The sequence below is a fragment of the Monodon monoceros genome, unplaced genomic scaffold, assembly GCF_005190385.1.
Source record: "Monodon monoceros isolate NGI ecotype Baffin Bay Population unplaced genomic scaffold, NGI_Narwhal_1 Super_Scaffold_3, whole genome shotgun sequence".
Classification (NCBI taxonomy): domain Eukaryota; kingdom Metazoa; phylum Chordata; class Mammalia; order Artiodactyla; family Monodontidae; genus Monodon; species Monodon monoceros.
Genome location: NW_021703780.1, coordinates 39515840 through 39540998, shown reverse-complemented (window position 1 = coordinate 39540998; position 25159 = coordinate 39515840). Strand labels below are relative to the sequence as shown.

General features: G+C 58.7%; 2 protein-coding genes across 4 annotated transcripts in view; one reads left to right on the top strand and one right to left on the bottom strand.

Moving 5' to 3' along the window:
* PACSIN1 (protein kinase C and casein kinase substrate in neurons 1) overlaps positions 1–2834 on the top strand; it is a 61050-nt gene extending 58216 nt beyond the window's left edge. For both annotated transcript variants that reach the window (XM_029244442.1, XM_029244444.1), the window contains 5 exons: positions 37–212; positions 586–706; positions 805–932; positions 1898–2085; positions 2579–2834. In XM_029244442.1, the coding sequence (XP_029100275.1) occupies positions 37–212; positions 586–706; positions 805–932; positions 1898–2085; positions 2579–2688 (723 nt within the window). In that variant the 3' untranslated portion in view covers positions 2689–2834. The remainder of the gene's footprint in view (positions 1–36; positions 213–585; positions 707–804; positions 933–1897; positions 2086–2578) is intronic.
* Positions 2835–7901: 5067 nt separating this feature from the next.
* On the bottom strand, positions 7902–24755 carry SPDEF (SAM pointed domain containing ETS transcription factor). 2 transcript variants are annotated; one of them, XM_029243963.1, is made up of 6 exons: positions 24350–24755; positions 14487–14957; positions 12168–12365; positions 10750–10797; positions 10491–10637; positions 7902–8574 (listed from the first exon to the last, which is right to left on the bottom strand). In XM_029243963.1, the coding sequence occupies exons 2-6, from the start codon at positions 14926–14928 to the stop codon at positions 8396–8398; spliced, it is 1014 nt and encodes a 337-aa protein (XP_029099796.1). In that variant the 5' UTR covers positions 14929–14957; positions 24350–24755; the 3' UTR covers positions 7902–8395. The 2 variants fall into 2 exon arrangements, with proteins under 2 accessions (XP_029099796.1, XP_029099798.1); XM_029243965.1 differs by lacking the exons at positions 10750–10797; positions 24350–24755 and having other exon boundaries at positions 8396–8574; positions 14487–14928.
* Between the last annotated feature and the right edge of the window lie 404 nt (positions 24756–25159).

Sequence of the window (25159 nt, the reverse complement as noted above, 5' to 3'; positions counted from 1 at the left end):
TCACCACCACCCCCCACTTTGCCCTGGTTCCTATAGACACAGGAGAAGTATGAGAAGGTGCTGGATGACGTGGGCAAGACCACACCCCAGTACATGGAGGGCATGGAGCAGGTGTTTGAACAGTGCCAGCAATTTGAGGAAAGGAGGCTGGTCTTCCTCAAGGAGGTGCTGCTAGACATCAAACGTCACCTCAACCTAGCTGAGAATAGCAGGTAGCTGGGCGTGGCGGCACGGTGGGCACAGGCAGAGGCAGCAGGGCATCCTGGGCCCTATGTTATAGTGACAGGAAGGGGAGGGCGGGGCTGCAGGGGCCAGTAGCTGCCTGGGTGTAAGCTGACGCACACCAGATACTCAAGAAACGTGCTTGGATGGATGGGTGAGTGGCTAAGGTGGGGATGGAGAAAGGTGCCCACTGGGCATACCTGGAGCTGCCCACTCAGAGATTGCTCCTTGGGAAGCAGCCTGATTCCCAGCTGGGGGGCACGCCAGCACCCTGGTCTCCTGAACAGGCCCTGGCCCTCACTGAGGCTGAGATGGGGCCATGGTGCATCTTGCCCTGCACCTCTCCATCTCCCCCGTGCACAGCTATGTTCAAGTGTACCGGGAGCTGGAGCAGGCCATCCGGGGGGCCGACGCCCAGGACGACCTCAGATGGTTCCGCAGCACCAGCGGCCCTGGCATGCCCATGAATTGGCCCCAGTTTGAGGTGAGGATGTGTGGGGATGGGGAAGGGGAATCTGAAACAGCTGGAAGGAGCCTCGGGGGGCAGCCCCCCAGCCTGACTGCTCCCCTGACACCCCCCAGGAGTGGAACCCAGACCTCCCGCACACCACCACCAAGAAGGAGAAACAGCCCAAGAAGGCAGAGGGGGTAGTGCTGACCAATGCTGCTGGGATGGTGGAGTCCACATCCCAGGCTGGGGACCGTGGCAGGTAAGTGCCTCCTACGGAGCTTCCTGGGGGCCAGGGGGGTCCACATACTGGGACAGCTGAGTTTTACCTCAGGAGACAAGAAATGGTCTAAATCATGGCAAGCTTGGGCTCCTCTCAAAGGTAGTGATAGATAACCCCATGAGAGCACCTACTGTGTGCCAGGTACTGTTCTAAGCATTTTCCATAAATTAGCTCCTTGATGTCTCTCAACACTCTGAGGAGTGTGTAAATATTCCCATTTTACAGATGGAGAAATCAACACCCAGAGAGGTTAAGTGACTTGCCCAAGGTCACACAGCTGGTTAGTAAGCCTCAGAGCCAAGATATGATGCCCAAGAGGTCTGGCTCCAGAATCCTCACTCATATATTTGCCTTGGCCTTCTTTCTTTCTTTTCTTGTTTTGTTTTTTTTTCTTCCAGTTTTATTGAGATATAATTGATACATAGCACTGTATAAGGTTAAGGTGTACAGCATAATGGTCTGACTCACATATGTCATGAAATGATTATCACAATAAGTTTAGTGAGCATCCGTCATCTCATATAGATACAAAGTTAAAGAATTAGAAAAGAATTGTTCTCCTGGTGGTGAGAACTCTTAGGATTTACTGTTGTAACTTTCATAGATAACATACAGCAGTGTTATCATGTTGTACATTACATCCCTAGTGCTAGTGATCCTCAGTCTTACCCACTGGGCTGTAATAATACCCCTTTCAGATGAGGGGTCAGATGTTCTCTGGGGTCTCCTTCAGCACCTCCTCACTCAAGGGCTGAGTAATGCTAATAGTCCTGCCTCCCATCTGGTTAAAGAGCTGTCAGTGAGGGTCACTGGCTCCGGACCCCTGCTCTGTAGAACCACTGGCCTTGGTGGACTTTAGGGTCAGGGCTCTGGTTGGGAGGAGGGGGCAGCCCGAAGGACAGGGTGAGAGGCCACTCATGCTGGGTCCTCTCTCTGCCTCTCAGTGTTAGCAGCTACGACAGGGGCCAGACTTACGCCACTGAGTGGTCGGACGACGAGAGCGGGAATCCATTTGGGGGAAATGAAGCCAACGGGGGCTCCAACCCCTTCGATGAAGACGCCAAGGGAGTGCGTGTGCGGGCGCTCTACGACTACGACGGCCAGGAGCAGGACGAGCTCAGCTTCAAGGCTGGTAAGGGGGCGGGGCCGGTCGAACCTGGGGTGGGGCCTGTCGCATGGGCGCGGCCAAGACCTGGAGGGCGACCTGTGCCTCGGGGGCAAGACTTCAATTGGAGAGCAAGGGCAGGGCCTGAGAGTGGCAACTGGGTGCCAGGGGCAGAATCTGGACCTGAGACTAGGGTGGGGGTAGGGCCAGAACAAGTATTGGGGGCGGAGCCTGCGGGCAGGGCTGCCAGGAGGACGGACAGGACTAGGGCAGTGAAGCTGGAGGCGGGGCCTGGGTTTCTGGGGTGGAGCCGAGATTAGGTGGTTGGCTGGGCCGCCCGTGGGCGTTGAGGTGTGGGTGGGGCTGATCTCGTGGTGGTGGGGGGGGCTGGCATACGGGCAGTAATGGGAGGGGCACTGGGGTCGGCCCAGTTTAATCAGAGGGCTTGCCCAGCAGGTGGGGGTGGGCGTCAGTCCTCTCCGAGTCCCTGTCAACCAGCTCCTCTGTGTCCCCTCCCTAGGAGATGAGCTCACCAAGCTTGGCGAGGAGGACGAGCAGGGCTGGTGCCGCGGGCGGCTGGACAGCGGGCAGCTGGGCCTCTATCCCGCCAACTACGTGGAGGCCATCTAGCTACCCTGCTCCCCTCCACATCACTCCCACTACTCACCCACCGCCTCCCCTCCCTGCCCACTCTTGTCCTCCTCCCCTCGCCATAGAGTTCCAGACATATTTTCCAATCAAGCTTTTATTTTTTTAAAAGTCAAAACAGAACAAAACAAAAAAATACTAAGAGACAGAGCATTTGCCTGGAGGCCAGGGTGGTGGGACTTGGGGTGATGGCCCCAGGGTAGGTGAGGGTCTTAGGACTTAGCCCAACAGCGACATCACAACATCCTCTCTTCAGATCCCACCAGAGAGTCTCCTGAGCCCAGAGGGGTGTCTCCTGGACCCTTTCACCCTGCCTCAGTCCCCCCAGCCTTCCCCTCCCCACCCCAGGCTGCCAGCACCTGCCTCCATTTTCTGGGCCTGGTTTTATGACCTCTGCCTCCAGCCCCACCCTGCTCCCCTCCCACCACCTCCCTATTGTGAAAGACCTCCCCTGCAGACCCCCAAGAAGGGGGCCTCCTCTTTAGTCTTCCACTCTGCCTGGGGAGTACCCTTCTCCTAGCCTTGCGCCTCCGGACTGGTGGGGCTGGAGGAGGGATAGTCACCCTCTTCTCCTATAGAGCTTTCCAGGGGTCCCTAGACTCCCCAGGACATGAAGAGGGGTGAGTTGGAGTTGGTGACAGTGTGACTGGGGTGTAGGAGGGTGAGTGAACAGGGAGCAGGCTCAGCGGAAGGACCAGGACCCTGCTGGGGCCCTTCTTTGCAGCTGTCAGTACTTCCCGCACAGGCTCTTCCTCAGACCCCCGCCCCCGCTCTTGTAAGGCCTTAGGCCGTGGGGAGGGGCCCCAAAGCCCAGCGCAAAGCCAACAACAGTAGCAGCCTCCTGGGGAGGAGGGCCTCTTGCCCTCCCTGCCTCCCTCCCTCCCTCCATGTCCCTCTAAAACTGTAGAACCACTGGGCTAAGCTGGCCTCCCATGCCTCTCTCCCCTGCTCTGGCCTGCCTGCGGAGGCACTGGGGACCCGGTGCCTGTGGCCAATGGGAGAGGCATGGGTTTGCAGGAGGGAGGAGCCCCGGCCTCAGGAGCAGGACAGTCGCCAGGTCTTTCTTCCTTGTCCCCTCTCGCCCAACCCCAGCCCCTGGCAGCCCCTCCTGCTGGCAGCCCCTCCATCTCTCCAAGCCTGGGTCTCAGTTAAAGAACTTTTGTGGGTGGGAGGAGGCAAAGGGCCTCCTGCAAGAGCAGGAGTGTTTCCTGTGGTTGGTGAAAGGAAGTGGTGCTGGATTACCAGGTATTCGTACCAGGTACCAACCAGCCTTGCCCATAGGAGTGGGGCGAGGGTGCTTGAGAAGCCGACCAGGGCAGGACAAGACCCAATGAGGTAGGGGAATGATGGGAAGAGGAGTCTCGGGAACCTCCGGGGTGAGGCCTTGAGGCTTCCTGCAGCACCAGGTGAGGTTACTGCTCACAGCTGACGCCACTTCTGAGCTTCGGGCCTGCAGACACCCTACCCGCTCAGCTCCAGCAGCACCTGGACCCCGGGCCTCCAGGTAAAGACAGTGTGATACCCCAGCCCCCCCATCAGCCTCCGTCCTCTTTTGCTCCGTGCTTCTTCTCCCAGCAGCCCACTCAGGAGGTCGCAGACCCCAGCCTCAGGGCCCTGAGCCTGGTCATGTGAGGACCTGGGCAGAGTCACAGGGGCCTGAGCTGGTGCAGGCCTCCTTTGGGGCCAGGGGAGTTGGGGGTTTGGGGACAATGGCACCCCCAGGGTCGGGCAGACTCCCCTCTCAGCACCCCTGTTCTTGTTATTGTCTGCCTTCTGGGCCTCTGCTGCGGCCTGAGATGTGCCCTCGGCCCCTCAGAGCCTGAACTAAGATTTCGGAAGCCTCAGGCCTCCGGACTCCAGAACAAAAGCCTCTTCAGCCTCTCCCCAAGGGCAGGAGTTGGGGTTGGAGGCCTCTGCCCCTTGGAAGGCAGGAAGCGAGCACATCTGCACCTTGGGTCTGGGCTCCCCCTCTCTGTGCCCGCGGCTTCCTGGTACCTGGGGAGGGGCTGTGGCCCTGGCTGGACCCCAGGCCTGTCCCCCTCAGCACTCTAGCAGCCCACTCCGGGGCGGGGACTCGAAACCCATTCCTTCTGAGCAACCACCTCCACGGCCCTGTTGGGGACCACTCCCTCTCAGTCCCCAGGCTCCTCAGGACCCCAGGGCAGGAGGGTCTCCCACCCGGAAGTCCCCCTGAGCCCCACCTGTCAGTGCTGGTGTCAGTCACTCAACGCCCACCGCCTCCTGCAGCCCCCGTCCGCCCCCTGGATGCTGCGCAGGGCGCTCTGCGGGGCTCGGCGTGTACCGTGTTTTGTCCCCAGTTAAGCGCCCTTTCTGCGGCCTGGCTCTGCGAGGAGCCGGGGCTGCCCCGCCGCCTGCCACCCTAGGCTTCCTGACTCCATTAGTCCAACACCTGTGAAACTCCGAGAAGTGCTGTGGTCTCAGCAATGCACCCGTTTTGTACATGATTGTGTAATTTAAAGGTATATAAATACAAATATATATATATATAAGCTGTGACTGTATGACTGTGGATAAAATCCAGAACTGTGTCAACCTGGCTGGACGTTGTCATCCTGAGTCTTGTGTGTCTTGCGAGCGCTCTGAGAGTTGCCTGCGGTTGGACGTCTGTTGGGGAGCATGCTGGGTACTGTCCTGGCGACCACCACGGGCTGGGGGCCTGAGGGCTGGTCCCTTCACCTTCCAGGGCCCTGGGTCCTGTCTGTACAGGGAAGGTCACACCTGATGCTCTCTAAGGCTCCAAGGCTGTGGCCTTTAGAATCCGGGTGCCTGGTGATGAGCACTGACCAGGAGACCTGGGGCATCCGGGGTCCCAAACTCATGGTTCAAGGATGAATTTGACCCCTAAATAGGTTTCCATTTTTAAAGCAAAATTCTAAAAGTGGCCGCTGAGGCCTGTGGCTTCTGGTGTTCACAGTCCCGGCTCCCTGTGGTGTGACATCAGGCCATGCCGCACTTTCCTGTGTCCTGCCTGACCTCGGACAGCACTTCTGTGTGGGGCCCCTTGTGGGGCAGGACAGGGGCTCTGGGCTCCTAACTCTGTTATAACCGGGGCTCAGCCCCCAGCCCAGCTTCAGCTCCAGTCCTAGCCCCTGCTCCATCTTCCCCACTCCGGCCAGATCCCCTCTGGGGCAGGGCAGGAGTCCCTGTCCCAGTCCTGCCATCAGGTCACTGTGTCCCCACCCTGGGTCTCAGCCTCCCCCGTCTGGTTAGATGTCTCTCTGAGGCCCTTCTGGCCTTGACAGCCTGACAGGGTCCTGACACAAACCCTCGTTCAAGGTAAATATACTATAGTCCCCTCACCCCTACTGTTTTCCCCCAGCCTCGGGGCATGCTCAGGGCAGGGAGAAAAGGTCCATTTGGGGATTGGATCTGTTCTCTCCCCCGTATTCTTCATCCCCCAGATCCACCTCCAGGGCCAAACCCCTGGTTTTAGCCGGAGGACTCTTCAAGTAAAGATAAAAGTTTGCCTTATTTGGACAGGCTGTTCCATGCAGTTATGGGGAGCCCTGGAGGCAGGCTCCCCTGCAGAAGGTCAGGGAGTACCTAGGCTAGATGGAGTTCTGACAGGCAGGTGTGTGAAGGAGAAAAAGGATTCCGGAGTTTGCTGCCAGCACGCGAGGTGTCACTGGATGCGTGTGTGCCTCTGTGCCTCGTGCAGATCCACACAGCAGGGAGCTGCCCCACCCAAGCCCCCCCGCAGCTCCGCGTTCTGGAGTGCCTCCAGCTCCCCACTCCTCACCCCTAATCCTCCTCCCTCCCTCCCAGCCCCAGCCTGAGATCCGAGGCCTCTCCAGGCCCAGGCCCAGCTGGGGACGTGCAAGCAGGTGGCTCCAGGGACTTGGGGGCAGGGTGGGCAGGCCGGAGACAAAACCAGTTCAGCAGTTCAGCAGAGCCGAGCTGGGTTCTGGCCAGGGCTCAGTCTGCCCCCTCCCCGGGGGTGGGCAGACAGCAGGGGCCCAGCGAGGCACTGGCCTGGGGCAGGGCCTCCTCCTCCTCCCAGTGCAATCCCAGCTGACAGATGCCAAGGTGCTGTTTGCTCACTGCCAGGAGTAAACTTTCTTCTGGAGACAATAAAATTGCTGAGGGCAGAAGGTGCAGTACAGGGCAGCATTTAACCCTCAGTGGTCTGGGTGGCGCTGGGCTGTCTCCTGGAAGCCTGTCATCAGAAGCTAAGCGTTACAGAGGCTAAGGGCGCTGACAGAGCAGGAGGCATGGAGGAACAGGGAGAGAGAGCCCTGTCCTTGTGCGCTCAGCTCTCGGCTCTGCCGCTGATTGGCTGTGTGACTGTGAGCGAGCACTTAACTGCTCTGAGCCTCAGTTCACCAGCTGCCAAGTAGCGTGTGGGGGGGACCCTCACCTCACAGTTTTGTTGGGAAGGTTAATGACAAAGAGCAGTGGAAGCACCTGGCTGCCTAGTCGGCCCTCAGGTCAGCTGAGCTGGATGAACAAACGTGAGGGGAGCATGAGGAAGCCGAGTTGCTTTGCCCAGGAAAGAAGGCGGTGGGTTCCATCTCCCTCAGCACACAGATGAACACTCAGACCCACCCCTTTTTCCCGTCAGGAGCCCTGGCCCCTCACACCTAGCTTGCAGGGCTCACAGCTTCCGGGCCCCTGAGGAGGTCTGTGGCTTCTCTCAAGAGAGGAATTGCCAGCAAGCCAACCTCTCTTCCACTCTTGTTTGCTGCAGAGCCAGTGTCCCATGAGGAAGACTGAAGGCTCCATCCTCTCCCACAGCCCTGCTGCCCAGCCCAGAGCCCCTTCAGGTGGCCAAGCAGAGGCAAGGGCTGTGGACCCCCTCACGAGAGGGGCAGCCCTCGGCCCACCCCAGGGGAAAGTCCTGATCTAAAGCAGGGCAGGAGGATGGGAAGGACGCCACCATCTCTCCAGTCCTGCCGTAGACCCTTTTCAGCCCCAGCCCACGCCCTCCTTCCAGCTGACACCAGGTCAGGGGAGATGAGGGCCAGTCCAGCCCCTCGCTGGCCTTGAGGACTCACTGTCTCTCTCCCACTGCTTCTACCAATCAACTGCCCCTTTCCTTTTAGGCTCAGCTCAAGGCCACCTCCCCCAGGAAGCCTCCCTTGACCACCCCAGGCCCCTGTGACCACAGCCTTTTGAGCATTGATGGCCTCCAGGCTGTGCCACTCCCTCACCGTACGTAGGACACTGGGGCCATGTCAATTCTCTAGTATCTTTATTATCCATCCCCAGGGCACCCCTGGCTTCCCAACTTGGGGGGTGTAGGTCCCTGCACCATGCCAGGCATGGTACAGAATGGGTGGCAGAGGGCACTGGACTGCGAGTGGCCTTGGCCAAGTCACTGCGGTTCTGTCGGCTCTGCTCTGGAACTTCTGGGGTCAGAGGCTGGGTGGAGGGAGGGCCTTCCCTGGGGTGCCATGAACACTGAGAACAGCCCTGGCTTCCACCGTCCTCCAGTGGACTGGGCGCAGGAGCAGCGAGGCCCAAAGAGAAAGCACGCCCACCCCGGGGTCCCTCGGGCCCCGGAGAGCTCACTGACACCCGTGGAGCGAGGGGCCATCCCCTCCCTGACCTTGAACTCCGGATGCCAGCAGACTGCCCCGTCGCCCAGCTCCGGGTCTGGCTGAGGCAGGGCAGGCAGGAGGGAGGTCTGGCGAGGGCAAGGTCCGGGCCCGGGGCCCGGCCGCAGCACTCAGATGGGGTGCACGAACTGGTAGACCAGGCGCTGGGAGATGTCCGGCTTGCGGATGATACCCTTCTTGTAGTACTGGCGGATGGAGCGGCTCAGCTTGTCGTAGTTCATGGCGGGGCGGTTCTTGCGGATGCCCCACAGCCGGGCCACCTGCGCGGAGTCCTCGATTTTGAAGATGCCTGGGGCAGCAGGAGGGCCCAGAGAGAGCCAGCAGTGCAGGCGGGGCGGCAGGAAGGAGAAAGACCAAGACCAGCAGGTCAGTCTCTCGCAGCCAGGGGGGCTAGAGTCGCCCGGGGTAGGGCCAGGCGCTGGGCCACGATACCTTCTCCCATGGTTGTGGTGAGGGTTAAAGGAACATGTGGGAAGGGTGTTCCACAGGGCCCAGGAAGTGGTAAATCCTACCACGGACTCACAGACCTCCTGGTGCAGGGTGAACCTGCATTACGTTGGTTGGCGACTTAGGGCCCTGAAGGCCTGATCCTTGCCAGCCTCTGCTCCTAAGTGTGGGGTGTGCACACCCTACGCAGAAGCCCTGCGGGGCTCCGGGCTGCAGACATGGCTCATTTGGCAAGGTCACCCGTGCAGTTCCCGAGCCTGAAAGACCGCTTTGCGATTCTCAGACACTTCAAGCCCACACAGCCCTTTCTGGCAGGATTAATTGGTAGGAGATGGTGGAAAGGGTGGATCTGGAGCCAGGCTGACCTGGGTTGGAATCCTGGCTCTGCCATTTTCTACCTTTAGAAGTTGTCTGAGACCCCGTTTTCCTGTCAGTAAGAGGGGGTTGTAGTGATCATCGTGTTGTTGAGTGCGTACGGAAAGCGCTTAGAGCAGAGCCTGAAGGAAGTACCCCTTAGGATGAACTATTACTCATTAATACCCCCAGTTCTCATTCTAAACCACCTGGCAAAGCCCAGGTCAGCACACCCTCTCCAGGCAGGCTCCCCAGACCACGCCACCCTCCCTGATCTCCCTGCCCTCATGGGACAGTCTCCCTGGAGCACCGGCTCACTGTCAGTCTCAAATATACACACGGGATCACCACACCTTGTGCAGGAACTTTTCCACCCCTCCTAACCCCTTCCCGTGCTCCACACTCAGCCCCAAAGTCACTCCTCTGTGAAGCCCTCCTGGACCCAGGCACAGCTGACCCCATCACAGCCCAACACATTCTGCACACCAGCTCATTTCACTGCTGGTTCTCCTGCAAGACTGTAGGTCCCTGGAGGATGGGGTACCGCTGAATTCTCCCCACACCCTCAGGACACTGTAACCCTCCATAAATGTCGGCTGAGCAAGTGTGGAACCAGAGGAGGTGCACAGGGAAGGTTTGCTGGATGAATGAATCTAGTCCATTTCACAAACATGAAGACTGGGGTCCAGGAGCCCACGGCTACTAATGGCAGGAGGGGGCCTAGAACCCAGGTTTCTTGGCTCCGAGCCTTTTCTAAAACACACACCCGCACACCATCCAGCCTTGCTGCTGTCCAATGTGGTCCCCACTAGCCACATGTGGCTCTTAGCCCTTGAAATGTGGCTGGTCTGAAGTGAGGTGTGCTGTAAGCATAAAATGTATACCAGATTTCAAAGACTTAGGAAATATCTCATTAATAATTTTTGTATCGATCATATGTTGAAATTATACGAATTTATAACATTGGATTAAACAGATGTATTATTAAAATTAAATTCACCTGTTTAAAAAAATTTTTAATTGTGGCTACTTGAAAATCTAATATTACCTCTGTTGCCCACACTGTAGTTTTCATTGGATACCATCAGTCTCCTCCGTCAAGCTCTGCTGTTTTGAGGGTAAAGACCGTGTCCGGTTCTCAGCAGAGTCTTAAGGCCCTGCTATGTCCCAGGCACTGTGTGTCACTGGGGACCCTCAACAGGCAGAGCCCAGCCGGGGAACACGCGTGGACACAGACGGCACACAGACCCTGGGCCGGTCCAGTAAGAGTGCGTGTGCGGCATTCAGGGCAAAGGTGGGGGCAGCTCCAGCCCTCTGCCCTGCCCCCAACCCTCCCTGCCCAGCGCCTGGCAGGACCACAGGCTCCCAGCAGCCCCCTCCCCTCCTGCCCCTGGCACTGCTCACCCTTCTCCTTGTTGAGCCACCGGATGAAGCGGCCATAGCTGTATGGCTTCAGCAGCAGCTCCTTGAGAAACTGCCACAGGTGGATGGGCTGCGCGGAGCAGGATGAGCCCACCTCGCTGTCCGTCCAGCTCTCTTCGCTGGTCGACGCTGGGCAGCCAGGGAGGGTGGCGGTGAGTGGGGAGCCCCCTTCTCCAATGGCTGCCCCAGCCCACCCCCAGACCCCAGAGCCCCGGCCGCCTCCCTGCCCTGCCTGACTCACCACAGTAGTGAATCGCCCCCAGGGACGTCCTCTCTTTCATCCAGGCCGCTGCGGGACAAGGAGAGGAAGTTGGGGACCAGAGAGACCCCCCAAGGGAGGAGGAGGGCATTTGGGTGGAACTGTGGGGCCAGAGAAGCCCCCCACGTGGCTCCCTCCCTCCTGCCAGCCTGTGAAGACCAGCTGTTTACAAAGCCTCCTCCTGGAAGAAAAGGTAGGATTTCGGAGCTGGGAGGGGCCTTAGAGGCCCTGCAGGCAGCCCCTTGTTCAGAGAGGAGTGGAAGTCAAGCCTTGCTTTGCCTCCCTTCTGTCACCTGTGAAATGGGGCTGGGACACCCCCTCACAGGTCTTGCAAGGATGCAGGGTGGTGAAGCCTGCACGGTGCCCAGCATAATAAAAACACTCCCTGCCCTCCAGCTGCCAAGCTCCCCGAGCACCACCATCCCCTCCTGCTCTCCACCTGACCCCCCCCCCCCAGACAAGCAGTGGGAGGCGGAAGCTGCCAGCTTCTGTCCACACCACCCGGCTTATAGCCTGGCACTGTCCACTGCTCTTGCCAGACCCCGGCAAGGGGCCTGGGCTGGGGCAGGACACTGGTTTCTGAGCCATGAGAGTGGGACCTGAGGGGCAGGGGCCTTGACTCGTGGAGCGAGGACTGACCCCTCTGAAGTGCACGGCTCTGTGCAGGGCACACTGGGCGCCCGATAAGATTGAGACCAAGTAAACATTAAGGGGTTGGCATGCAGCCATCAAAACTGGGGCAGCTGTATAGAGAGTGATGGGAAACAAGACCCAGGATACGCTGTTCAGTACAGAACAGCGTGATACTCGTACTATTCACGTTAGAAAGGGGTAGAAGTCACACTTACTCCTGCTTGTATATGCATAGACTTTCCTTGGCAATGTACTCACAAAACTGGCAACAGTGGTTGCCTCTAGGGAGGGGGATTGGAGGGCCGGGGTAGGTGGGAGGGAGGATTATTCTTCATGGTATACTGTTGTTCACGATGGTCTTTTAAAAAATCCTGCACATTTATTACCTCATTTCTTCTTTAATGAAAACAACACAAAACAAACACAAAATTTTAAAAAGGACAAAGAAGGACTTAGAGTATCTGATGTCCTGTGTCCTCACAGTCTAACTTCTAATTTTAACTTCCCATGTGCTCTGTCCTAAGTTCTGTGGCCTTGACCAGGGTAGGCAGTGGGTCAGGGCTGGAGAGTTCACCCAGGATCCGGGGAGGCAGCTGTCATTGGGGTTGGGATTCAGAACAGAACCCAGATTGGGACAAGGGGCTGCCTACCCAGTGGAGTGTAGCCTCCGGACAGGCATGCTGACCTAACTGTTCCCCTTGGTGTCCCTGGCTTGGAGCCCGCAGTGGGGGGTGGGGGGTGGGGCATTCTACCCACGCCTGTCCCACCTGATTTCCAGATGTCCAGGTGGGCGTGCAGCACGTCCCCGCCCAGGGGCGAGCGCTGGCGGAACTGCTCCTCCGACATGGCACACAGCTCTTTACCCCCCAGCTCCTGGAAGGCCTTGCCCACGGAGGGCAGCCGGTACTGGTGCTCTGTCCACAGGAGCCACTTCTGCACGTTGCCAGGGCTCCAGTCCACAGGGTCTGGGCAAGAGACACTCCTTCAGCCCTGGAGGCTGCTTGAGGGCACCACCCCCAAGGTGGCCCCTCTGCTCTGATGCAGCCTCCATAGGAACTGGTGGCCTGGGACCATGCACTCCTGAGATGGGGCCAGGCCAGGCCACATGGGGCCTTGAGGGGCTCTGTGGAGGGGGTACCGAAGAAGGGGGCAGTGGCAGGAAGGAACCAGGGCCCTTGAAGCAAACATGGCTCAGGGCAGGGCAGCCTGGGGCCTCTGCACCCCCATCTCACCTGGACCTCAGGTCCTCCCAGACCCCTCCAGCCCCTCCAAAGGGCCTTTTGGGGAGCCACAGCCCTGGAGGGGACAGTGACATTAAACCAGAAACACCCAAGCTTCTTTCTTTCCCAGATGCCTCTTGCCTTCCCCAAACCCTTCAAAGAACCAGAGAAAAACCCAACCAAGAATTAGCTCTACAAACCCCACTCTCCACCCGCACTGTATTTTACAGATGAGGAAACTGAGGCACAGAGAGAGTTCCATTCCCTCGTCCAACACCTAACAAAGGGCTGGGTGCTGGGGAGCTGCTCAGTGCACGTGCACCAAATGTGGGGGAGCGGTGGCAGGGTACAGGGTGGCCATGGGGCCAAGGCCCGGAGGCGAGTGGCTGGCTTGGTCCTATAAGTTTCCCTGGGGAGCTGCCCTGGGGTGAGCCCAGCAGGGCACGTGGGTGGTGGCCAAGCTGCAGGCACAGACACAATGGGGCCTCCAAGTGAACGCTGTGGTCTAAGCTGGGTGACCTGCAGGCTGGCCTGCCCTCACTTAATAAACCTGTTTTCTTCCTCAGGGTCAAAGCAATTTGTTTCTGTCCCTATTGTTTAGAGGGCAGGGCCCTCCCCAACTCGGTGTGGGAGCGGAGGCACCGTGGGAAAAGCTCCTGGGTTGGGGGCTGGCATTGGGCCACTGGAGGATGGGGCCTGGGCAGGAGCTGCCTCAAGGCGGGACCTCAGCTGGGACTACTAGGTGGCAGGGGCTGGGCCTGGGTGACTGAGGAGGAGGAGCCAGGCCTAAGCGATGCCTGAAGACCCTTCCTGTGTGCGAGTCTCAGATGCCAGGGCCCAAAGGCCAAGGAGATGGGTCAGGCTTGCCCAAAGCTGGAGAGATGATGGAGGGACAGGGGACCGGAGACCCAGCAGCCCCTCAACCAGTAGCATAAGCTCCGTAACCACACCTTCCAGGCCCTCGCAGACACGTGCCTGGCCTCCTGATGTGCCCCCCTCATCAGAGCCCTCATCCCCACTGGACCAGTGATACATTATCCTATTTATTTATGATCTGTTTTGTCACTGTAACATTAGCTTCGTGAACGAAGGAGCCTTTGTGCTATGTTCACGCTGAATTCCCCAGTGCTAGAACAGGGCTTGGTATATTAAGTTATTGTTTATTGAGCATCTATTATGTACAAGGTAACATCCTAGGAACTGGGGATGTAGCAGTGAACAAAACAAATGAAAATCCCTGCCCTTGGGGCATGTACATTCCAGTGGGGGAAACAGTCAGTAAACAAGATACATATGCAGCATATCAGACGGTAGGAAACGTGAGAGAAATAAAGCAGGTTGGAGGAATAAGACGTGGGGGTATGGGCAGCAATTTCAATAGAGGGGTCAGGAAAGGCCTCATCGAGATGGTGCCATTTGAATCAAGACCTGAAGGAGGTGAGGGGTGAGCCAGGTAGGTATGTAGGGGAAGAGTGCTCTGGGTTGAGGGGCCAGCAAGTGCAAAGGTCCTGAGGTGTGTGTGTTGCGGTAACAGCAAAGAGGCAGGAGTGGCTGGAGCAGAGTGAATAAGGGGAGAGTGGATTTAAGTGTGAGAGGAGGAGGTGGGCCAGATGGTGTAGAGCTCGTATTTGCTTCACCCGGCACCTACCAAGTGGGGACACTGGGCTGGTGCGGCTGGGGCACAGAGAGAGTGGGAACCTTGGATCCCAGGCTCGCAGCTGCTGTGTGTTAGGGGCTGAGTGTACGTGTAGAAGCACCAGCATCTCTGGGGGTGACCACAGTGCACCAGGCGGTGCCCCCACACCTCCCTGTGACCTCCGCTGGCCTGTGTCCCCCTGGCGGAGGGGGGCATGAGGAGGGGCTCACCTGCCGTGATGTTGAGCAGCTTGCAGGCCGTCTCGATGTCCTTGAGCACCTCGCCCACCACCATGGACTGCACCTGCTCCAGTGAATGCTCCTCCAGGGTCAGCCCACCCGGCGCCAGGTCCAGGCTGCCCCCCGGGGCTTGGCTGTCGATGACGGGGCACTGCTCGGGCTCGTCGGGCGGCTCTTCCCGAGTGCTGGCCCCGGGGCCCTTGGCCACCCAGCTGCTGTCCTCGGAGTACAGCATGTCGAAGTAGGAGAGGTAGAAGGTGGACAGGCCCTGCTCAGGTGTGGCAGGTGGGCTGGGGCTCCAGTCCCGTCTCTCGGGCCCCATTGCCCCTGCCCCTACTGCCACCTTCTCCAGGCCAGTCCGTAGCACAGTGTCGGGGGGCAGCAGGAGGCGGCTTGGGGGGACGCCACTCAGGCCCGGGCTGGCACTGCCCATGCCGCTGCTGCTTGGGCTGGCGGCTGCGTCTACAGAAATAAAAAAGGAAGGAGAGTCAGGTCCTGGCTGCTTCCCCATCCCCATGGGGGCTGCTAAGCTGGTTACAGAGATGAGGAGCCCAGCGGGCAGTGGCTGGGCCTGGGAGAGAGTTGGGGCTTCCGGGTCACTGGGCAGCTAGGACAGGGCTGGGAAGACAGGTCTTGTGGCTGGAAAGCCAGTGGGGTGGGAGTGGGCAGGACGGTAAACAGACAGCTCCCTTACTCCCCAGGGAAGCCAGGTTGGCTGCAAGCAGCAAATCTTTACACGTGTAGCCTGTTTAAAACAATCTTCTGAGGTTCTTGACCTCTTTCAGTCCTCACAATGGAAGGCACAATTAGTCCCATTTGGCAGATGAGCAAACTGAGGCCTGGACAAGAAGTCTTTAATATCCAGCCCTCTGTCCCTGGGCCGGCCCCCACCCAGATCCCAGTCCCCTGTCCTGTCGAGGAAGCTCCTTCTAAGAGCTAACCTAATCTTTTCTGCTGTAGCAAAGCTTGTTTTCTTTTACTCTGACCTTGGAGCGGGTAGGGAAGGGAGAAGGTCACCATCATCTCCACCAGCCGGGTGAAGAATGAAAGGAGCAAGTGAGGGGTGTGGCAGGGTAGAATCTCCTCCCAGGTTGGGGAGGCGGACCCCCTTCCTCTCCCACAGGGCCACTTGGCGGGTGCGAATAAATTCCCGGCCTAACGCTGCTGAGGTGGTCACTGAACAACAACGTACACGTGTGCTTGGCCCCGCCCCTACTCAGGGTTGGGTTCCTGGTACCTACCCTCCTTGTCCTTTCCTGAAAGGTGCTTCCCCAGCCCCTCCCAGCTCCCAGGCCCTCTTCTCTCCCCTCACGCCCAGGAGAACTCACAGCTCCCAAGGTGGGAGGTGCCAGGTGCAGACCTACAGGCCCACTTTCCCCACAGCTGCAGGGGCTGGTCAGAAGGCCCAGGCCCTGGGGGACAAATGGGTCCCTCAGCAAGTCAGACCCCACTCCTCTCCTACCTGCCGCCCCAATAGCTCCCAAGGGGCACCATTTGGCCTCAACACGAGGAACTACAGTGTCCCTCCCCATGGGTCTCCAGGCTCTGCTTCCCCTGGACCCTTTTCTCTGAGCCCCATATTGGAGTCCGTGGTTTGGGTGAGGCAGGGAACTTGCGAGATGTACATACACCAAAGAACTGGGGTCCCTGGGATATTTCCATGATTTGTGGGCTCAAAACTCAAGAATAAATCAGGACAGAGGTGGAAGATTACCAACAACATACGTTCCCCATAACACAGGGGATCATTCCGAAAGGAGGAAAGGAGCAGGTAAACCTGTTAAGGGCAAGTTAATGTGTGCCCTTTCTTGGGGGTATTTACATTTTAAACAGTGTTCTCAAAATGTGGTGCCCGGAGCAGCCGCATCAGCACCACCCGGGAACTTTTGAGGAACTTGAATTCTTAGGCCCTCATCAGAGTAACTGAATCAGAAGCTCGGGGGTGGGGGGGGAAAGTAGGGCGGGGGGAGGCCCAGCAATGCGTTTCTTTTTTTTTTTCCAGCAATGCATTTCTTTCTTTTTTTTTCTTTTTTTTTTGGCTGCGCCGCACTGCTTGTGGGAACTTCGTTCCCTGATCATTGAACCTGGGCCCCCTGCCGTGGGAGCACAGAGTCCTAACCACTGTGCCGCCAGGGAATTCCTGGCGATGCGTTTCTACAGGTCCGTTGGGTGGTTCTGATGAGTGCTCAAGTTTGCAAATTGCTGCTTTGAAGGCATCTGGCCAGTAAGAGGGGTAGGCTTTACTGGAACGAGTGGTAGGCTCTCTAACGGTGGGATTTGCTGCGCTGCACCAGGACCGTGGGGCGGGGGCTCCCTGGCCCTTCTCCAGTCACCTCGTGAGACTGACTTGCTCAGCCTCAACGTGCAAGTGAGGCAGAGAGAGAACCCCGTTTGGAAGGCTCTGGCTTCTCTAGGGCCACAGCTAGTGCAACTGCGTACAACTCAGAAAATGATGCCCTTTTCTCTCTGGGTGGCATGGCTTGGTGAATGGAGCCCAAGCGGAACTTCAGCTCACCCTTGTCCCCCATCTTGTGCAGTGCCCAACCTTCCCAACTGTACACGGCGGCCCTGCTTTTCCGTGGCGGAGAGAACGCAAGAAAGAGAGAAGAGTGTTTGTTCACTTTCATTTTGCATCTCCCTTTCAAGGGCTCCTTTAAGTGACAAGGAAGGAGAGGTCAGGGTGGGGTGGGGTGGGCAGGGATCGGGGAGCCGGGCTTGCGGGGGACAGAGGGCAGGCCTGGAATCATTTCAAGTCCTTCTGTGCAAACACACGTGTGTGCTGTGGGTCCACATTATTTACCCAAGCAGAGCCAACAGCCCGCTCTATCCCTGGGTCCCCGCCCCAGCCTGTGTCCACACCCTACCCCCTGGGTGGCCCCACCCCTGGAGAGCCCCTCTCAACCCCACCCTTCCCTCATCACCCCCTTCCTGCTTCCCGCCCCATCCACGTCCCCAGAACTCCCCGGCCTGCCACGTTAGGACAGTCCCTGCCAACACCTTGGGCCGGGTGCCAGGGAGACGGAACCTTTCCCAAGAAGCGGGGGAACTTGCTTCCCTCGTGGCCCTCCTGTTTGCTTGGCCTCGGCCACAGGTAGGATGGGAGGCAGCTGCTGTGCTTCGGGGCACAGTGTGAGGGGTCAGTGAGGATGAATGGGCAGGACGGGTGGCAGCATTTGCCAGGTGGGGACGTGATGACACATCCCTGACACATTTGTCAAGTGAGCTTTGAAGCCCTCGCCTTCGTTCCCTCCCGGGAGAGCGGCAGCTCAGGCCTTAGGCTCATTCCTACGCTGTGGTGGGGAAGTTATGGTGCAGAGAACTAAACGACTTCCGGCTCCTGGCCCGGGGCTCCTTCACCAGCAGAGAACTCCCACCTCCTCCTCCACACCCCACATTCCAGCTCCCCGTCACCTTGCTCCTAAACGCCAAGGAACCTGCTCTCAACCAAGGTTTGGTCCCAGCTCCAACACCTATCTAGTGAAAAAAAAGTTAATGATTAACCATGCGGCAGGAGGCAAGAGCCGATTGTCCGCAGGTGGGGAGGTGGTGCAGAAGGCTCGGACCCCGGCAGCCAAGCGTGGGGGACCTGGGTTTACTGATCAGGGAGCCAGGGGCTGGTGTGCCCAGTCTGCATCCCTGGCACCTCCTCCAGGCTCTAGGACTGGACTTGGGAGGGAAGAGAACACACGGGGAGCACCTCCTGGGCCCAGAGCGTTGGTACACGTTACCCTTTTACTACCCACTGGGGACTCGAGAGCCCTGTTTTATAGACGTGGACTGTGAGGCTCAGAGAGGTTGTGCAGCTTTTGCCCGAGGTCCCCAGCTGGCCATGTGCGGGCTCTGCTCATTGTACCACGTTCCCTCTGAGGCTCCGGACGGTCCCATCTTCCCAGGGTCCTGCCCACCTCCTGATCAGGCAGCTTGGTCCTCCAAAGTTCATGCCCGCCTCCTAGCTGCTCACTCCACTGCACTGTCAAGTTCATTTCCCTCCAAAACCCTTTCATCAGGCACCCCTGGGCTCTAGAACCTCCCATGGTTCCCCACTGCCTGCCCTGCCTGATCCCAGTGGCTGGCGCCTACCTCTGAGCCAGATAATCAGAGCTGGAAGGGACCGTATACTATGTGATCCCTATAGGTGGGAACAGTGAAGGCCAGAGCGGGAAACAGATGTATTCAGTGGTTAAGGGCAGGGTCTGGACCAGAACCAGAGATCAACATGGTGACCACACATCCAGGCTCTGATGAGAACGGTGCTTCTCCCTTGGCCCCTGTGCTGTGGGCATGACATGGCTATTTTCTCTTGTTTTGTCGTCCCCCTGCCCAAGATGCCCCTTTCTTCTCATCACAGTTTAGCCCAAAACCCTCCTCCCCCAGGGAGCCGTCCCCAGCAGCTTTCTCCTCTGACTTTCCAGCTCTCCCCATTTGTGCCATGCAATTCAGCTGTGATTACATTCATGGGTGATTGTCTACCCATGGGGACACATGTGCCCTGGGAAAATAAGGCTCAGAGGGTGGCAGGGATGTGTCCACAGTCACACAGCAGAGCCAGGACCACTGCACCATAGGCCTAGGGTCCTGGGACAAGCCCAGGCTTTGCCAGGTCCAGGTCCCTCCTGACAGCCTCTGGCCCCGAGGGGCTGCCCGTCTCCTGAGCGATGGCTCCAGCTTCCAAACCTCGAGCTGGTCTTTTCTGGATTAAGCCACGTGTCTGGATTAAGGCTCAGCATGTCCTGCCTCCCTCCTGCCTCAGAGGCACTGGCTCTGACTCCAGACAAAGAAATTTGATAACAGCTGGCGGAGGCCAAGGCCCAGAAACGAGGCGGGTTCGCAGGGTAGCAGCCAGAGGGATTAGCCACCTGGGCCACTTCTTTTCAGTGCCTCGAATTCTCCCAGGAAGGCAGAGCAAGGAGAGAAGGCAGAGGGACCCAAAGTTAGAGACTTACAGCAGCTGTTTCCTGCCCCTTGGGAGGCAACTCCCCGGCCTCCAGGTTCTCACTCCCATCCTGACATGCAAAAGATGCTCAGATATCTCCTGAAACCACAGCCCCAGGGAAATGGAGTTACCAGAGTCTTTACTAAGGCCCTGGGCTGTCATGGGGTTGGAGCCTGTCTCTCACGTCCTGCTCAATCCAGGCTCAGATCTTACCCCCAAGGGGGTGGTGGGTAGGGTAAATATGCCTGAGCCCCCACCTCAATCCTGAGACACAACCTTAGTCTGCCCAGAGCCCAGCACCCCAGCTGCAGGCCCCGTGAGAAGAGCGCTGAGGGCGAGAGGCTGGGGCCAGGGTGAGACAGAGCCTGCCACTCTGCCCAGAGCCGCCTACTCCACCAACTGGGGGCAGACCTCCTCCAGTTTCCCCACTGTTGTCAGCCCTTCCCTCCCTCCCTCCAAACCTCTGGGCCTGCATTCATGGGTTGGAATCAGGGGGCTTTGGGGGTGCGATCAGGACCTGGCCAGGAGCCATGCAGAGTGGGCAGGGGCCACAGGGGCCTGTCCCCCCAACCCCCAGTCAGCTGGTCAGCACCTTGGAGAGAAGCCGGGCCTGCCCAGTCCAGTGCCCTGGGCCTGCCTGCACCTGTCTAGCTTCCTTGAACCCTCCCTGCCTCTGGCCTCAGCCTTCCTGCTCCCCTAGACATTCCCTTCCCACGCTGCTACTCTCCCTCCAGCCCCCTCACTGCTCCTTGGACAACTCCTGCCCTCCCATGAAAACCCAGCTCCCTCGTCCTTTGAAACTGCTCTTCATACTAGCTGGATCCAGGGAATTCCCTGGCGGTCCAGTGGTTAGGACTCCACGCTTTCATTGCTGAGGGCGCGGGTTTGATCCCTGGTCAGGGAACTAAGACCCCACATGCTGCGTGGCGCGGGCAAAAAAGGAAAAGAAAAGAAGAGAAACTAGCTGGATCCAATTAGCAGGAGCAAAGGTTCAACTTGGGAAGATTTAACTTGGGGAGCCAGCCCACGGGCCCAGGGAGACTTGGGAGTAGGGAGTTAGGGAACAGGGCCAGGTAGCAGGAGGATGGGGGACAGGAAACAAACGAGTCAGGGAACATCAAGGAATTATGGTCAGGTCTGCTTTGCCCACAGTTCCCGGGGGCAGCCAGGAGCCCGAAGGCGTGTTTGTACCAGCACTGTCTCCCATTTGCTCCCGTGGTGTGGGTACCATGGGCATCCAACACCCCCAATCCCCCCACACACACCCCGCCACTGACATCGCCTCCAGCTCTTCCAGGGACAAAGTGAAGTCCAACTAAATAAACTGCTTTGGCTCTCCCACTGTCTTCTGGGGCAGTGGCGCAGCCAGGATTATTCCCACCTGACAGGCAGGGGGCGGTGGCTGCCTCAGGGCACGTGTCCATGGTGACCGGGCAGGGATTGGAACTCAAGGTGCCCTCTTTCCAGATGGTGCTGATGACTTGGCATTTTCCGACCTCTAGGATCACCCCTGCTGACCACCCCTGTCGCCTCGCTCAGGCTACCTGCGGGCCCAGCCCTAGAAAACCCCAGCCCCACAAAAGTCGCACTGGGGGGGTCTGGGTGGCACCGATGCCTGAAGCCTGGAGGTACGGGGACCCACCTCAGCCCCAAGCTCACCCCTGTATTTGAGTTTGCTCCAAAGGGTGTGTGGTCTGGAAAGAACTCGAGGCCTCAGCATCTGGAGATGTGGATTCATATTCTGCCCTGTTCCCACCATATGTAAGGCCTTGGGGGCAGCCCCTGGTCCCCTCTGGGCCTCAGTCTCCTCCTCTGTTCTCCCACTGGGTAAGTCATCTCCCAGAGCTTTTCTGGCCCAGACACTGTCTGGAGTCTATGACCCCATGACCTCCGTCTTGCCCGTCAGCCTGACTTGGAATGGAAGTCAGAGGCAGGAAGAGCTGGATCTCAGCAGCCCTCAGACCAACTCGCTGCCCCAAGAGCAGAGACCTGGGCCCCACCCCTGTCACCAGTCCCAGGTACTGGGACCCTAACGCAGACTGTCACTCCCAGACCACTCTCCTCAACCCCAGAGCTGGAGGGAAAAGGAAGGGCCCCTTCGATTCTGGTGGTGCCCAGAGAAACCTCATTACTCCTTTCTACAGCCCGGGGTGGGCTCTGGTCCATTAGGCCCCCACCAGAGTCCCTGGCCTGGAAGGAGTGATCCAGAGGGAAGAGGAGGCTCACCTTCCCCTAGTCCGGAGGCCCCTGAGAAGCGGGAGAGGAGAATCTGGCAGGGGGCACCTCCTGGGCTGGGAACATGCAAACGAGGCAGGGGAAGGAGATTGGCATTAAATGTCAGGAAGAGCCCAGGGCAACTCGGCTTGTGCAAAGTTTGCTTTGGGAAGAGTTGTTCCACCCGACAGGTCACTCACCTGGCTGGGGGCACAGGGTGGGGCATGAAATGTGGTGTGGGTGGGGGCAGGGGGAGGGTCCCGCACTGTTTGGAGCCCTGACTCCCTGCTCTCTAGGTCTGGCACTGGGGCAAGAGACTCAGTTGTCCCATCTATTGAATTGTCTGTCAAGGGCATGTCTTAAAGGGGTTGTGGTGATTCAGGGGGAGGGCAAATGGAAATTCCTTGTGAATTATGATGGGCTGAGCAGGCATGAAGGTGGCACCTGGGAGCAGGTGAGGGGATGGGGCTGGAGAAGAGGGGAGGGAAAGGTAATAAGGTGAAGAGTGAGGGGAATAAAGGAAGAAGCAGGTGGTGATGGTGGAGGGAGGGGCAGGGCCAAAGGGTGGAGTCTGGGGGAGAGCTGAAAACGGTGGTGGGAGAGGCCTGGACCTTGCTCCGAGGTCAGCCTGCTCTCTAGCCCAGACCAGGGCAGCTGCTGGCCTCACTCACTCCTCCCTGGCCTCTAGGAGGAGCCAGAGCCAGAGTCCCCTACCTCCCCTGACCTCAGCCTAGGAGACGAGGCTTGGAAAGCACACAAGTCTTGTAAAGCTGGCAAATCCAGACAGACAGCCTGCCTCCACCAGCTCCTACACAGCCTTCAGAACCCCACTCCAGGTTGCCTCTTCCATGAAGCCTCCGTTAACAAAGGAGGCCACCTTGTCCAACCCTCTCATTTCACAGACAAGGAGCTGCAAGTGCAGGGAGGAAAAGTGACTTGCCTAGGGTCACACACTGTGGGTCCTAACCCGCCCCTTCTTGCCCTCCACCAGAGGGCCTTGTCCCCAGGTTATACTCAAGCTGCACCAAGTCGTTTAGCACAAAGTTGTGCTCTAGTTGTTTCAGGGTTATTAATGTTTTAACTGCAGTGACCTCAGTGGCAGACAGTGGGTTCTCCTGGTTCTTCTACTTACTGCCAGCATCACACATTCTGCATTGACTGAGCATCTACTGAGTGCCACCCTATTCTCTCAGGCTCGGTTGACAAGAGAAGTTCTATAATTCAGAGGGTCCTTGTGACAACCAAATGACATCACATCTGCCAACGTGTTTTATAATCAGTAATACAATAACCAAGTCTGGCAGGGACTGAGTTTTCAGCTCTGGGACCCTCATAGCGCCTGTCAGGCTCTCAAAGGGGAGGGTGGTCGCCCACCCCGCGAGAGACCACCCCAACCTCCCTGGGGGCTCTGAGGATGCTCCCTCTCCCCGAAGTTCCCTGAGTTGGGGGTGGGGGGGCTCCAAGCTGGGAGTTCCTGGCTCCAACCCCTCCCCCAGGTGGGCAGGGGTCGAGTGGGACTGGCCAGCCAGGCTGAGCCGTGGCCTGGGCACCCCCGTCTGGTGGGGGGTCTCCTGCCCATCCCTGCCCGCCACCTTGGGACTGGCGCAGCTCGGATGCCTGTTTGCTTTGTTACTCAGCCGAGCAGCTGGTGTGGGGAGATGTTGCTTTATTGGGGGTTGCTGTGAAGCTGTTTATTGGGGAGGTGGGGGCAGGAAATGAGGCCAAGTCCCAGGCCTAAGCAAGAAGGAACAGAAAGGCCATGACCATCATACAGGGGACAGGCCACTCGACGCCTGTGGCCTGGGTGCGGGCTGCTGGCTGGGCCCAGAGGGCAGCGAGGTGAGAGGCCCGGGACTAGCTCAGGGTGCTTCCCCCTCCCCAACATGCACAAGCACGCACACACCTTGTCCAGCTTAGGGGGAGCCCCCAGCCATCCAGACCCTTCAGCTTTCTACCCTGTCATCCTCACCACCCACTTCCCTCTCTCCCCACAGGAGGCATCTGGCAAATCTAGAAATGAGCACCTTCAAGCACCCCTGTCCCTCCACAACCCATTGCTTTCCTCACGTGCCCAGACTCCGGTCCACAGGCCCCATGCTTCCCTGGGGACCCAAGCACCCAGGTGGTTACTCCCCAGCTTCCCAGATCCCCTGGCTCCTGTGCCCACCACTGCCCCACCCAGCCCCTGGGCTCTGGGACTGTACCCCCTGCTGCAACCTGGACCCTGGCCCTGGCCCTGAGCCTCTAGGCTCCAGCAAACCCCTGCCAACTCGTGACTAGGCCCCAGAGAGACCCTTCCCTTGGCAGAGCAGCTGTGGCTGGCAGCAGCAGAAAGGCTGCTTGTGTTTCGTTAGCCAAGCAGAACTGGCCCGGTCTCAGGGCTGCGGCTCCGCACCTACAAAGCTGCCTCCCCTCAGGCTGGACAAGGCTGGGCTCAATGTGGAGCCCAGATGGGGTCGTCACAGACATGGGGTACCCCAGGCCTCTCCAGGCCAGGGGGGCTCACCCAGGCTCTGGGGTCAGCCCAGGGAGGCAGACTGGGCAGCATGCAGAGGGATCAGGGGCTTCTGAAGGTGAAGGACCCAGATCAGGGTCACTGATGTCCAGGAGACCAGTTCTGGCTTTGAAAGCACCCTCAACCACCCACCTCCCCACTGCTGGAAGGGGAAGGCCGCCATGGCAGGGCACTGCCCCCCACTGGACTTACCCGTTAGCTGCCTGGTGCCCAAGGAGTCGTCTGCTGCAGTGCCAACCTCAGGGGCCAGGAGGAGGTGTGGGCAGCTTGGGTCACTGCTGGGTCTCAGCCAGGCATCTGGGGGGCCAGTGGTACCAGGGGCCAGCAGGGCTGGGGTCAGAGGTGGCAATCGGGTGGGCCGCTGGGGGCCTGGCCACCCTCGAGGTGTGGCCCTCTGAGATCTCAGGGCTGCGTGCCCTTGTAGGGAGCCCCCTGCCCCCAGTCCAGGGCCACCTGCTGACACCACAGCAAGACCCAGCCGGAGGGGCTTACGAGGGAGGCCACGGTGGGCTCAGGGGACTGGGTCTGTGGGGCAGTGTGGACACGGGCAGAGTACAGGAATGTGCTGGGAGGAAGTCAGGCAGCATGAGATGAAGAGTTGGCTGGGGCCTGATTTCCCATTATAAGTAATCCTTCCTTATTTACCTGAACAAATACGCTCCCTGCTTACCTCAGACTACAGGCGGGCTCCTGGTTAACCCTTGCAGGTCTCTGCCTCCTTGCTGGGGGACCCACACCCTGGCAGCCAGGGAACTCACTCACTCACTCATTCATTCATTCACTCACTTGTTCATTAGTTGATGCATAGCTACAGAGCTCATCTCGTGTGCAAGGCACTGGGGATATATTGAGAGGGATCAGCCAAGGGTGGGGGACAGTTGAGCAAGCAGCATTGGAAAAAGCCCAGTGGAGGGCTGTGGGAGAACAATGAGGGTGGGCACCTGGCAAGGGAAATCAGTGAGGGCTTCCTGGAGGAGGTGTTATCTGGCTCCCCAGGTCAGC

What these genes read in the sequence shown, in the direction of transcription:
- SPDEF (XM_029243963.1), bottom strand. Translation starts at nt 14,928, where the DNA reads ATGGGCAGTGCCAGCCCGGGCCTGAGTGGCGTCCCCCCAAGCCGCCTC. An exon ending in GCTGCTCAACATCACGGCAG is followed by an intron (nt 12,366 to 14,486) that starts GTGAGCCCCTCC and finishes TCTCTTGCCCAG; the next exon opens with ACCCTGTGGACTGGAGCCCT. An exon ending in GGGGGCGATTCACTACTGTG is followed by an intron (nt 10,638 to 10,749) that starts GTGAGTCAGGCA and finishes CTGGCTGCCCAG; the next exon opens with CGTCGACCAGCGAAGAGAGC.